This window comes from Trichogramma pretiosum, unplaced genomic scaffold (assembly GCF_000599845.2).
Source record: "Trichogramma pretiosum strain Unisexual culture from Peru unplaced genomic scaffold, Tpre_2.0 scaffold3, whole genome shotgun sequence".
NCBI classification, from domain to species: domain Eukaryota; kingdom Metazoa; phylum Arthropoda; class Insecta; order Hymenoptera; family Trichogrammatidae; genus Trichogramma; species Trichogramma pretiosum.
In genome coordinates, this window is record NW_019641698.1 from 1,124,041 (window position 1) to 1,139,308 (window position 15,268).

The 15,268-nt window shown below is 40.8% G+C and overlaps 1 protein-coding gene across 7 annotated transcripts in view; it reads left to right on the forward strand.

Moving 5' to 3' along the window:
* The window catches only part of LOC106650532 (tyrosine-protein phosphatase Lar), a 168,210-nt gene that overhangs the window by 86,779 nt on the left and 66,163 nt on the right, over positions 1–15,268 (forward strand). For all 7 annotated transcript variants that reach the window (XM_023462426.1, XM_023462428.1, XM_014368581.2 and 4 more), the window contains exons 4-5: positions 13,522–13,653; positions 14,263–14,421. In XM_023462426.1, coding sequence (XP_023318194.1) covers positions 13,522–13,653; positions 14,263–14,421 — 291 coding nt within the window. The remainder of the gene's footprint in view (positions 1–13,521; positions 13,654–14,262; positions 14,422–15,268) is intronic.

The window sequence follows — 15,268 nt, forward strand, 5'->3', positions numbered from 1 at the left end:
ATACGCTTAGGTAATTTTTAAATTAAGTCATGTGTCTTGCTACGCGCCCTCGCATTTACACATATATAACGCGCGTACACGAGCACGAAAATACTTGCGAGATTCTTTTAATGTACAAAATACATTATTTTAATGAAGACTGTTGAGAGTTGCGAACAGAAAAACAAAATGTGCGCGGTTTATCCGTATACGAGCGAGAGGAAAAAGGCAAAAAATGGCTAGTGTATGTATACGCACACGATACACAAGTCTAATATCTCATGCATAATAAATTCATCGAGCTCTCAAGCTTCTCTGTGCGCGCGGAAGATCGAGAGCTGAGGTAAAATAAAAAACAGCCGAGAGGACGAAAAATTGTATAAAAGGGCTCGAATCTACGGGGATGAGCTTGCGCGAGAGTAGATGGGAGTGTCCGAAGGGGTAAAGGAGGAAAAAAGGAAAGAGGAGAAGAACGTCAGTCCCAGTGGAAAAGAAAATACCCGTATAAGCGCGCATGTGCGTGTGTGTGCCTGCTACCTGCACGAGACTCCGGACCTCGTTAAAGTTAACAAATGTTGAAGCTAACTATAAAACGTAAGAGATTACCCTGTCAACGATGTTGTAAGTTTGATTTAAGCAGCAAAGGAGTAAGCAAATGAAATAATAATTATTACAGCATCGCAGGAGATGATGTTGCATTATTCCAAGTTGCGTGCATGTGGATAAAAAGGTCGAGGGGTAAAATAAAAATAAATCCCAGGCTGCAAGGAAAATGCGCACCTGCGTATTGCTTAGTCTCTGTCTCTGAACCTTGTGTACATTTCTCTCTCTCTCTTTCTCTCAGTGAAACCCATTCGATTTATTGCAGGAAGAAAATAAAGAGCAACGCGCGCAACTATGTATATAGTGCCTGTGAAAGGTTTGAACATTATACACACACTGCAGAGCACACTGCAACCCCGCGTTAGAGAAACAGAGATAGAGAGAGTGAAGCGAACAGAAAAAGTGTATATATAGACGTTCTCCAAGGTGAAAAATAAAGTGGAAATGAAAGAAGAAAAGGCGAGAGGGAGGGAAAAGTTTTCACTATATACCTGTGCGTATAGCCGACATCCGGGCTGCACACGTAGCGCTGCGGCCAATAAGTTCTTTAGCGAGCACCTCGAGAGATCGAAACGCGATCAGATACACACGTACAATCAACGCCTCGCTCCCGTTTTCTCGTCTATTTCTCGGAAGACAATTTCACGAGCGTGCGAGACGATTGCACTGTGTGTCTATGCCTGTAGGCTCGTATTTCCACGATAAGGCCATTTCAATGCGCTACTTCGCGAGTTGGGTTCGAACGGTAGCCTAGAATAGGCGGTGAAAAAATTTCTCTCTTAGGCTCAGCCGAAAAAAGACGATTAAGAATCATTTGGCGTTGCATGGCAAAGCAAAGAAAATTGCTGTGCTTTACTGATACCTGTCACAGGGAGTACGCATCATGTTTGTCGTGCGCGCGGAGCCATGGTAATTGTGATGTATCTCTAACGTAGCCCACTGCTGCTGCTACTACTACAACGACTACTGTTGCTTGCGATGCAGCGAAGTTCGCTCGTGCAATAATGAGACGTACGACCTGTCTAGCTGTGCGCCCCGCGAACTGAGTAATAGATTCACGTCCGCGTGCGCGCACGCAAGCCGTGATTCATTATACGCCCGGGCTCCCTCCATTCGCGCGTATAACACATACGTAACACGCGTTCATTAGATTTCCCTCCTACGTATGAGTGACAGTGCGAGTGTGTGTGTGTGTGTGTGGCCTGGTCAAGAACTCATTCATACAATCATATCGCGTACACCTGCAGGTACCATGTTGCGTACCAGCGACCGAAACTTTTTCGTGTATACACAAAGCAAACGCGAGTATCTAAGGTTTTCGCGTACTGCCCGAGATGATTTTGCTGCACTCGTAAGTCTTCGTCTATACACAGTCACCCCCCACTTCGCTCGTCTGCGTGTACGTTCATATAATACGCAAGAAAGACCGACTAGTTTGCTGGCAAAGTTTCGCGATGATGTACGAGCTGCTATTAGAATAATGACTGGAATTTAGAAAAGATAGCCTTCCTATATCCTCGGAATAGTTGATGGGAAACGATATTTTACTTCGAGATTGTACTGCGTGACGTAGTTGAAATTTGCAGTACAGCTATGAAGTTGTTGTAACGAGAAAAATATATGCACTTAACCCTACGATCGGTCATTGGGACCGTGTGCGAGTGTTTTTGAGTGTGTGATTTTGGTAACGTACGAACTGTACAAGTCATACACTGAATATTTTGTAGTCGTCCTTATTCTGTTAGTTGAGTTGCGATTTTGAAAATTAAAAAGCGACGACTGAAACAATGTTTCAAAGTATGTTCTGTACTGATACTTGATTCCTTTATGCACTTAATATTTAATAAATCATTTTCATTAATTATAATATTAGTAATATATCAATTATTCAATATTCAATATAATAAATTACTATTTGTAGCACCTTTATATGTAGATTATAAAATATGAATTATTTAAAAATATTATAAAATTAAAAAAAAAGCGTTATGTTCCCCTTCATCGATCACTATGATAATGAAAAGGTCATTAAGAAACTGTTGATTAATCGTGACAAACAAAAGCAGTGTTAAGTATGCAATTATAGCAAATGGGCTCTTGCGATGTAAAAAGGCGAAGAACACTCTGACTCAACGAGCCTCTTTGCAGAAACCAACGTCAACGCTGGATTCATCACATACCTGTCAAGTAAGTCGGCGCGAGTCTTGACACTCTCTCTCGAGGTGTTTCAAACTCGTGGCTGTAAAAAAAAAGTACACGTATTCATAGATATAGAAAATTTTTCTAACCATGTAACCATGAATAAAAGATCCCCTTATATAATGTATGCAAATTCTCATTTGAAAGGCAACATTATGCAAAATTCGGTGGCAGATCAAAATAATTTTTCATGCAAAATGCAAATGTTTCTCACAGATTTACGAAACTTGAACTTCAATCTGAAAAATTTGAGCGATGCTTAAGAAAAGGCAGAGACGCGTGTAGGTGTAATGAACTGTAATGCCTCGTAGGCTTGCCTCGGCCGACTTATAAGTTAGTCAAGCCCTATATCAATTCAAAGAAATCCAGCTCGTCATTTTTCGGTTTGTAGTACACAAGTAGGAGAAACAGCAGTAGACTGCGCTGCAGCGTAGCAACTGCTGCTTTCTCTCTTTGCATTCTTTCTCTCCACTCAATTTCGCGTGGCAAATCTAAATTTCAAATGCGCTAATGTGTATTTTTGCTATCTCCTTCTCCTCGTGCTTTGCTCCATCCCTTATCGCCGCGCGGGGGTCGGTTGACCTGCATTGAATTTCAAATTTTTTGCCGTGAAAGCGAGAGCTGCGTCTGCTGCTTCTACTGCTATCCTCGTATGCTGTGTACGGCTAAAAACTTTCTGTAACGCGGCGCGCGCGCGCGTGTCTAGTATGTATCAGTTACAGTTTGCTATAGGCGGCCATGTTGGCCACTTTGTACGGAACGGATTTCAGGTTTTATTTATGGTGCCTGCCGCGACGGACTTGAATTGATCATGCCATTTGTTTTCGACGTGTTGCCATATTGCTGCCGCTGCTGCTGTTTGACTTCAGGTAACGGCCGGCTCCGCTTTGTCGTTGCTCGAAGTCGACTTTTTTTTCTTTTTCAGAGTCGTTCGATTGATCTGCAATATTTGCGAATGAAAATTTGTTCGATGATAGCTCGGTCGTCGGTATATTAAGTCACGTCTACTCCGAGCTACAAACGCGTCCATTTTAAGTTTTAATGCCAAAAAAGGAAAAATATAAAGTCGAACGATCGGTGTAGAGGTCTTTGTAATTAGTCAAGCTGACGCACACAGCGCGTAGAGACAAAGAAGTAGGAAGCGCCGCGACGCGTCTTGACAAATTGAACGCAGTTTCCTGCTGGTCCTCTAATTTTTGCCCGTATAATTTGCCTTGGTTTTGAACATGAAATTCAGACCTTAAAAAGGTATGCATCCCTGAACGATCTTCCGGATCCCTCTATTATTTGTCTCGTTAAAAAGGCCTAGTAGAGCCTCGGGTGGCGCGTACAGGTGCACGATAATAGCTCTTAAAAGGACAGCTTAAAGGCAAATATTAAAACTTCTGTATTATCGAGTTAAGTACAGAGCTCGGGAACCTAAGATATATTCATAGAATATGCAATGCTTGATTATAGCTTTCTCGGATCGACTTTTTTTTGCAGCCCGCCTTGATGCATCGAGTAGTTGTGTGTCGCTCGATTTACTGTGTACGTATATATAATAAACGTATACGTAGTTTGTAAGCACCTCTTTGGAGAGCCTATAGTATAACTTATTTAGAATATCGGCGTCGGCATACATCTGCATAAATTGGACGCAGGCTTCGCTCAATAGTAGCAGCCATTATACAACATGCTTTGGTACAACTTTCCTCTCTCGCTCTCTCTCTCTCTATCACAAATATACTCTGTATAATGGCTGCGGCGGCGGTGGCGTAGCTGCTGCATCTTATACCAAATCTAATGGTATGATTAACCGCCGGCTGGAAGAGGAAAACTTCTCTCTTTATTATCCATGGCTTCAAGCCAAAGTAATCTCTACTCATTTTACGCTGTCTTTCGCTGTACATACGGCATCCCGACATACACTACTTCTTTTTTTGTCTCTCGCTTGTATAACTTACCTACTTAGGCTATGTCAGGCCGATTCTCTGCAAAATTGACTGGCCCAAACAATTTTCATTTGCTTCTATGAAATAGTTCAAGATCACTTGCGAATTTTTCGAAATTTTTTAGACTAGATGTCTCATAACAAAAACTTTTGAGATATCTGTTGAAATTCAAACTTCAACTGTCTCATCCAACTTGATTATACCTCTCTTCAGGAGCTTACTCATCAAATACTCCGACCCTTTTGGAGTATTCTTTAATGAAAATTCGAACATTTTACAGTTAAAAAAGCTCCTTGGCAAATTTTTCCTTGAGTCACTTACGGCTGAGTTAAGATTTTTTCGAAATAATCGCAATAAACGTAAATTTTGGAAAAATCCCACCTTCGGGCCTCTAAGGGTCTTATTGAAATTTTTAATGAATTTTGGGCCATTCGATTATGTGAAAGTTTTTATGCTATCGGAAGAAATGTATTTTTGGGTCATTCGATTACGCAGAGAATCGGCGCATGTCAGCAGCATATTGAAGAATATTTTCGTTTGAAAATAGCAGTATACAGCGAGGAAAATTATCGGAAAAAATCAACGCATCCAATTCGGTCGGCTCTGAAAAATTCATGAGCGGATAGGATTAGAAAGATATGTAAAGCAACGGATTCCGATGCATTTCTGCTCGCGCGAGAAGAGGTCGAATTAGAGCTGTACAGGGGAAAAATAACGAAACAAGCTCCGCGGACTATAGGCAACGAGATCGACGCCGCACGTCGAGTAAGGCTATATCGAAATATACATATTCAAATTGAATTGTCCCGTGCCCGCACTCAACTGCCGAGTGCACTGATTCGAAAATCATCGACAGGATAATCGCTCGACTTGATGGAATTTCTCCGCTCGGCTGTAATTTGTCTGTGTACACAAGTACACACTCGATAGCCAGCGGATAATATATAACTATATATGTGCGCGTGTAAATTTTACCCTCCCAAACTTGAGATACATTACTTCTAGCGTATAGAGTGTGACATCCTCAACGAAGTTTCCTCATTTTGTTGTTTTGCTTTAGCCTACTATATACGTACGTACATGCGCACTGGTATATATACGTGTATAATGGCCATGCTTCACTGGACCCTGGCTCAAATCGTTGCGGACACTCGAGTATCCATCAATGTCCTACTCTCGGCTGCTGATGTTGGTCCACAGACTTTGCCCCGTATATAGTTTTCCTTCTGTTTGTGTGGGTGTGTGTGCGTGGCTTTGCTCAACGTTGGCTTACCTTACTGGCACACCTCCCTCTGGCCTCTTCGTTTGGCTTGCGCATCTCCCTCGTCAATCGGACTATGTTCTGCCAAATAACTCCTCGTCTATCTTACCGCTTGCATATATTAAATACGTACAATCTACACCGCTGAAAAGTCTCCGGGATTAAAATCCTTATGAAATCGCAGAATTGTGATTGTCCAGTCGGCCATATTTAATTTACTCTAATTCCTGCGATAATCTACTTATCAAAAAGTTTTACTCTGTAATCTGTTTCCCACTTTTTTTCCTTGTTTTTTTTTCTAGCCAGAATCGTGGACGTATACTTTTTTACGCTCTATTCTCGAACTTTTCACGGAAAAATCATTCTAGTCGTATATCATTTCGTTCCGATCGGATCGCCTAATTCGTTATCCGTCGAGCGTGTCATTTACATTATATGACAGACGGAAGGGTTTTGCACGTAGCAGTATTACATATATGAGCAATTCCGGAATTTAGTTTCCAATTTTTCGACTAAAAACGGAAAAAAAATTTTTTCGTTGGACGCATACTATGAACATTGGGTATTGTTCTTGAAGGTCCTAGGAAGCTAAAAAAATGCGTGAACATGAAATTTAAAGATAGGTAATTTTTTTCTGGCTACTTTTGTGTTCTAAGGCCCGAAAAGTCATGTTTTCGCGTAAATACGAAAATTCACTCAATTTCTAAGTGGCTGAAAAAGTATTAAAACTCATTTAAAAAAAGTGACTGACCACTCCATTCGATAGGAAATTTTCTTAGCTTCCCGATGGTGATATCAGATTTTTCGATACATTGCATATTCTCCGAGAAAATCATCACAAAACTTGCCAAGCTAAATATCTGGAAAAAATCAGTACGGAAAAATAGCTTTTTATGGTTTCTTTTTGATTTTTTCTGATGAAAATTGAATAATTCGGAAAATCTGATACTGCCATGAAAAAGCTGAGGAAAAATCCAATCGAAGCCATATCTTCATTTATTTTTTCCGTCGAATTATGAACGAGTTTTGATTGTAGCGAGCCGCGCAACGCTGAAAACTTCGCGATCACGATTAAAACAGTTCCGTAACAGAAAACAGCGAATACAGTAAAAGAAATTGGCTTGTATATCATTATAATTCGACGGAAAAAATAAATGAAAATATGGCTTCGATTGTATTTTTCATCCGATTTTTCGTAGTAGTATCAGATTTTTCGAAATATTCAATTTTCATGAGAAAAAATCAAAAATAAACCAAAAAGTTCACTTTTTTCGTACTGAATTTTTCGAGATATTTAGCTCGGCATATTTGGTGATGATTTTCTCGGTGAATATGCAATGTATCGAAAAATCTGAAATCACAACCGTAAAGCTGAGATAATTTCCTATCGAATGGAGTAGTCAGTCACTTTTTTTAAATGTGTTTTGATACTTTTTCAGCCACTTAGAAATTGAGTGAATTTTCGTATTTACGCGAAAACATGACTTTTCGGGCCCTAAAATACAAAAGTAGCCAGAAAAAATTAATTACCTATGCTTAAATTTCATGTTCACGCATTTCTTTAGCTTCCTTGGACCTTCAAGAACAATACCCAGGGTTCATAGTATGCGTCCAACGAAAAAAATTTTTTTCCGTTTTTAGTCAAAAAATTCGAAACTAAATTCCGGAATTGCTCATATATATATGTGTATATATAATACACACAAACGCGCACGTCTATATATGCATATACATATTGACGGGTTACGTAGCTGGACATTTTGTTCGGGAGCCGCGGCACAACTAATTTCCATCACGCTGTCTGGAGGTAAAATATTACCCTGAATTCGCGCATCGTATACGTTTATGCGTAATTTACCAGCTGCGATTTCTCGAGTTTAAAATAGCATTGGAAAAATAATTATCAATGATAAAATAAATTGTCGAGATATCTTGGCGCGCATATTATATTTATTATTTCTGTCACGAGACTTTAACCTCGGAAACATTACAGCTGGAATATCCCAATGGAAATCCGATGATACTACGAGCCTCGAATTTAGGGATTTTGTCGTTATCGCATTTTTTTCTCTCTCCATCCTCTTCTCTTCTTTCTCTCTCTCTCTCTCTCCTCTTCTACTTTCTCCATCTCACTTGCTCATAAATTGCTAATGCCGAGTGTCTATATATATACACACACATCAAGGAGAAAGAGAGAGACAGAGAGGTCGAAGGCAGGGTAGGGAAGGAATCGCTCACGTGATTTTCCAGAGCGCCGCGGCAACAGCAAACGCGCGTCAGCGAAACGTCGAATTTGTCGTTGCAGTAGGCAAAAAAAGACACAACGTAAGCGCAACCTCATGATGTTGGCTTTTATTATAGATATAGCGTGCGGCACGTTACTCCCATGCATGTTCCTGTGTGCAAACCTTTTAGTTTCTCTTATTTCTCTAATCTCTTTTCTCTCCCCGCTCTCTCCTTCGTCTTGTTTATATGTATTTGCCGGAAAAATCGTTACTCGAATGCGAAATCGAGCGGAAAAAAAATATAGCGTAGCAATTTGCGCGCGAAAATCCCTGAGAGATTTTTCCACTTGCTTCGAAATTGTTTATAAAAGTCGCGAGCAAATATAATTTCACGCATAATTCAACGCGCCCCGAGTTTATTCTTAATTTAGAAAGGTCAACACGCATTTGTGCAGGCATGGCCACGGCTCACGAAGCGCCCCGGCACAAGTATAAGTTTCGCGTACGTGTACCGCTCGCGCGCGCCCGCGTGGTAAAGATGTGCGATGGCAAACGCGCGCTGCGTATTTATTGGAAACTAGCTTTTCCCTTTCTCGACGCCGATGTGCAACTGCAACGCTCTGAATTGAAAAGCCGGACAAATATTAAATTAATCCAATTCAAAGTTAGCGCGTGCGCCAATCGTGTTTGCTAATGTATAGGTATGTAAGCGGAGCTGTACGCTGTGCCGGGTTGTGCCTGGCGCGCAATGCCGAAGCCCAATTTCGGTGTAATATGTTTTTTTCCCATCAGATATATATATATTGCGACTGGCGCTGTCTTTTTCTGTGTTTACACCCGTCAAACTCGCGCGAATATACGTGAACATGTATAAGCACAGACTTTTTCGATTAACCTGCGTTATAATTCGATCGATTTCGATTTATTCACCAAAAGAGTTCTGCACACTTCGTGTGCAAGCTCACGAATAGTTGTAAAGATTTGATTTTTCGTTACATTTCAAGTTGTACGAAATCGAAAAAAGTATAAAATTGTAACGACCGAATTTATGGCTTCGTTCCGAATGAAAAGATTCATGCTGCAGGAGGACACTCGCTTAATTAAAAATGTACCATTAAACAGAACAATACTTTGACTTTTTTCATCGCGACTGCAATTATCAATTTCCTCGAAGTTGACGGTATATCGTCACGGTAACCATTGCTGGTAATGATATTTCGACGACATAATTGCGCCATTTTTACGCGGCACTACAGCAATTCAAAATATGATAACACGTAGCAGCGGGCGCGCGCACAATCGAGGAAATGGCTATATAGGTATAACCCCATGGTACGTGTTTGAAATTCGTAAAAGTCTCACGCACTATATAGCCCGGGCTCGTGTACGCGGCAGCATGTGGGTCTGTGTGTGAGCGCTGAAAATCGATCGAAGTATTTTCTGGGCGCAAGCGGGGAAAGAAAAAAATTTCATGATTGCGGTATTCTGTAACTCTCGGTAGTAGCTAGTTGGCAATTTCGGTAACCACCACCGCCATCTCGTTTTCCTGCACGGAGTGGGGGGAGGAAGCACAAGACAGCATCCGGGCCGCCATAGTACGGTTTTGAATGTCGCTATGTGCTTGGATCTTGGCTGCGCTCTAGCAAAATAAAATCAAAAATAAGTTGTATTTGAATGGAATGGCCTTTTTTTCTTCAACACAAAAAAGTATCGTCGACAAAGGAGGTTCGGATTTATAATTACGTCTGTTTCACAGTGAATGCCACGATAACATAATAGGTCGTCCCGAAAATCGTGACAAACGAATTTTTAACATTATTGTGACAAATTTAATGAGGAAAGAGTGAAATGTATACCTTTACATCAACGAGGAACACGAGGGTACTTTTATCGTAATTTTATTAAAAACCTCGCGCATATAGCTCGCACATGGTAGACCGGTGGCGACAGCATTGAAAATTCCAAAGTTGCCACGACAAGCGTTATAATTTTGACCTCCGTAATTAAATAAAATGTTAATTTTGCGACTAGCTCGATAATACAATCATTATAATATACGCGAGCTGCGGGGCTCGGTAGCGAACGGAAAAAAGCCAGCTGCCGCATGGAAAAATGTTTTTGGCTCCCGACAAAAGCCCATTTAATTTTCAACGTTATTACGAGAGTCAGCATTGTATACACGACAATATCCATTGTGTGGCACGTAAATCGCTTATAGCAAGAAGTCAACCACAACAACGACGACGACGACGACGACGACAACAACGACGATGACAACGACGACGACGACGACGACGATGACAGCGACAGGAGCGTAGAGCAGAAGCGGCTTTGCCTGGCACATCAACATATTTTGTGCATTGCAGCCAGGCTACGCGCTCCTTTTATTTTCATCCCTTTTTTTTCATATTGCCTCTCTTTCTCTCTCTCTATCTTGCACAAGGCGGCAGACATATTCGAGCGTACCTGGATAATGGAGCTATAATGTAAAAGAACACATTTAGTCGTGACGATAGTTTCCATCGACACATCCACACCTGTCGTACGCTCGTGAGTGTATACGTGTACTCGCGAGTATAAAAGCTGCATAAGGTCTCGCTTGCGCGCAACGAGCCAATTTCGTAAATTAATTTTATCGTTGGAGTGCATAGCAGCAGCAGTCCTGCTGTTACCCGGCCAGCCGAGCCAGCAGCAGCAGCAGCAGCTTTACTATTGCCAGCTCGCGTAGATATGTGCGCGCGAAATGGCGTTGACCCATTAACCACTCGTCGTGGTCGCGTTGAAAACCACGTGCCATTGCATAACGACCCTACGCGCGACGCTTCTGTCTAAAGAGAAAGTAAGCTATTTTTCCCATCCCTCTCTCTCTCTCTCTTTCCTTTTTTTTCTCTTTTTTCCTCTCTCTGATTCTATCTCTCCATTTCGACTTTTGCCATGGGGACACAACATGCTCTGCCGAGTATCTTCATCTGAAATATCGTTCGACGCGTAACCGCAGCGCCCATATACAACTCAATTATGCCCGCTCGCTTATTTTTTACGTGATGAATTTCACCAACGTTATTTCTGAAAAGTCAGTCGGTCCCTCTCTCCCTCTATCTATGATCTAATACTCCATACATTCTGATATAATTTTGGATAAAATTGCTTCATACATAATAAGTAAGGTATTATGTAATCGGATTAAAGCGTTAGCCTTTTGTAAATCTTTGAAGACTCGGCGGTATTTGTGATACAGCATCTCTTGTTGATAAATCGATCGCGCATATAGCTCTACGCGTCTGCGTACGTGTAATATAACATACATATATACATAACCCGGCACTTTATCCTCTAATTCGCTTTCCCTATAAATCGCATCTACGTCACAGGTGCGATTTTGCTGCCGCTACTACCGCTCTGGTGCTCCGGCTTTGATTTTGAAACATCCTAGCGCATGGATGAACTTTATGTGCATGTGTGTAGGTGCACACGCCAAGTAATCTCCATACTGCGTGTACGAACATCTGATGCATGGCTCTTTTGTATTATGCGCACTCTAGACAGTCGTACTCGTGCTCTTGCGGGATGTACGTGTCATTACGCTGACTGTCGAATATATTTTTTGTTACTCTGTACTTGAATCGATCTCAAAAAAGCTTTTATAAATTTAAGTTAAAACAACCGTTTAAAATAAATTAATAAGAAATTGTTCAATTCATAGTTGTATACATTGTCGAGGCTTTTGTATAGAAACTGTGTAATTCTAAAATATGCTCACGTTAAAGGTACCTACCTCGCACTCGAGTCGAGTGAAAGAGTCGGAGAAAGCACTTAATATCAGGTGTACGCGTTTGTGTACGGGTATATAGAGTCGGACATTAAAACGTAAAACGCGCGCATACACCATGGGCCATTTTCGTTCGACAAAACATTATCCATTCGGGGAGCTGGCAAGAGGTGGGGGAGGGCGGTGGGCGAAGTGCGCGCCCCGTTTCGAACAAGCTACACTCCGGCGCTAATGTACAACTTTGGGAAAAGTTGCAAAAAAGCTCCCGCGCGTACGTGCTTGCCATTGTTCCACGGGCGCGATATGCTGCTGCTGCTGCTACTCTGCGGCACGGAGCTGTGCTCCTCGAGTTCCTTTTTTCCATTCGTAAGCTCATAAATATAGTCTCTTGATCGTGTACGCTCTGAACCCCCCTCTCTCTCTCTCTCTTCTCTCTCACGCGTGGGGGAGGTTGAGGAAAAACGCTAAATTAGAAGGTACTGCTTTCTTCACTTTGTGTATTGCGCCGTTGTATAGATATATAGGCATCGATGCGGTGTATAATGCGGGAGTTAACGCGTGAGTAAAAAGAAAAGGAGAGGGAGAGAGAGAGAGAGAGAGAGAGAGAGAAAAGCTGTGCGCACGCTCGTAGAAAGTTCGTTAATTAATAATCGTCATTACCAGGAGAAGTAGAGATGAAAGACGAGCGTGCACACCCGCTCGCTGCCACCGCTGCCTCGCGTCGAAAGCTTTTTGCTATGCTATATGGCTTGGTTTAACGGTCGGTTAACTTTTTAATCGCTTATAGCCACTCCAGCCTATTCCTCTCTCTTTCTCCCATGCTCACCTCTCTGTCTTTCTTTCTCTCTCTTTCTGCTGCTATATATATAAGCTGTAAATTTATCTCGTGCCAACAGTCGAGCTTTAAGCATTCTTTCCTTCCTGAGATAAATGACCGCTTAAATATTGGATGTCGAAGGAGAAATTATCACACCATAACTGAGCGCGGGATAAAAATACTGATTCGCGTGATTCAACATCGCAGCGGCCCTCGAATTATATTTCTTACAATTACGACTCTCGAGCTCCAGCTACGTATTTTTTTCTCCCTCTCAAAACCAAAACTAAGTCAATCGGATGAGTATAAAATGTCTGATTGCAGTCCGCAAGAAATGTGTAATAATAAAGCTGCATTTGTGGGCTCGAGCTATTGTGTACGTTTGTATCGAAGAATTTTTAGATAAAGCCGCACAACATTCTATCGTAAAATTCGTTTTTACGATCAAAAATGAAGTTGAAAGGCACATTTTTATGGGCAAATATGTATTCATGAATGCGCTATAATAGAATATTTCCAGATTTGAAAAATCGAGTGAACTCAAAGTTATAATACTAAGAAATACAACTTCCCAAGCGATCATGTTTTTCTATTTCAAAATGTAACTTGAATGTAAAATTTTTATGACCTCAAAAATTATGTCTATTTACCACCAGCATTCACAGTAATTCTCTTTGATCTAAAAATCGATCCATCCATACTCATGCAAGAAATTTTATTTGTTTTGCCTACAGGCCCACCGAGATTCCTGGGAAAACCGCAGTCGTTGAAAGTCAAAGCTGGAGGAATAGCGAGCTTTTTCTGCAGTGCATCAGGATCACCGCCACCGCAGATTCATTGGCGTAAAAATGGGAGAAAAATTACTCGTAAGTGAATAATTATGACTTGAATTATATATGGAAAGGCATTTTTACGCGTTTATAGCTGTTATAAAGACGAAAAAATAAAAAAATTCGATCCCACATAAATATTTATGAAAAAAACCGCAATCAATGGTTTCGTTCAATCGCATTGTGTTTAAAAAAAACATTCAAAAGAGCATATAAATTTCTTGCCTTTTTTACATTCAGTTATCTGGGAATACTGGCGTAAAAGCTTCGATCCGTGAGCTTTAATTTAAGTGCGTTACTCGCTATCTCGTTTCGATTTGTTTCGTTTAGTGCAACAGCATAAAAGCTGTAAAGATCCGATTTGCGTGAAATGGCCAAGTCGTTTTTACCCACTCGCGCACACATGCGCGCCAGTTGAGATGTATAATTAAACGGCTATTCTCTAGTATCAAATAGTTTGTGGCTCATTCCTCGAACTTATTTCATTTTTCGCGATAATAACGGCGCGCACAAATTTCGTTCTTCGCTCTAAGTACAACTTTCCAATGTAAACAGTTGGAAAAATCATTTGGTAATGACTAGTATTCGATTGGAAAAAGTTTTTCTCCGATGCATTTACTCGAGTGAAACTTTCATTAATTGCAGAAACTCAGTCGCGATTCATGGTCCATCCATACGACAACGGCACGCTGCTGCGAATCGAGCCGGTCCGCACGGGCCGTGACAGTATCGAGTACGAGTGCTTGGCGGAAAATGGCGTGGGCGATGCGGTGACGGCGACCGCAACTCTCACAGTTCACGAAGGTCAGTACACTCTCCTGCACCTTCCTTCCTTCCTTCCTCATTGATCTAGAAAAGTTTTTTTTATTAATTCTAAGTTATATTACATCGCAATAGTGGTAAGACGACACGATCGCTCATTAATGATTATCAAAGCAGCAGAGCGATTGTTGGAAACTCGATTTGGGTCGATAACTCAGGGTGACCGACTTTCCTGGAAAAAATTCCAGTTAACAAAATGGTATGCTAGAACCTCCAGCTATGCGAAACGAGAAGATATGCAAATTGTTACGCAATTAATCGTTTTTAAAAAGTGTTTAATTAAATACACTTCGCGCAAATCACTTTGGCACCGTGTGCCGAAATAATCTAACGATCTGAGCATTCTCAGGGTACACAAAGGAACTTGTATGATAAAAATTATTACGATAAAAAGTGTGACTTCTTTTCTTTGTAAAAAATAATACCCAAATCATAAAAAATATTCTTTTCATCGTAATAGTTTTCACATAAAATTTACCATGAAATTTATAATTCTACTTTGCAACAATTTTAGTCATTGTGTGATACATTTCAGTACTATTAGGAGTTGTATTGTAAAATTTTGCGTGGACTTCAAGTTCGTTGTTTTCGTTGATTATTATTAGTGGGGTTAGCATTCAAGTAAAATTAAACATTGCGATTTGAAAAAACGTATACTATGCAGCTTATCGTGTTCTGTAAGCTCTTGAATAATACATTTTATAGTTAGCTCATCAAATGTAGATGTCGCATCGCTAACCCCCAAGCGAGTAAATTCCATTTCAGATAATATAAGAAAAGTAGATAATCATGATAACATATTGTTGAAATTTTGAAACGGGGATGTGAG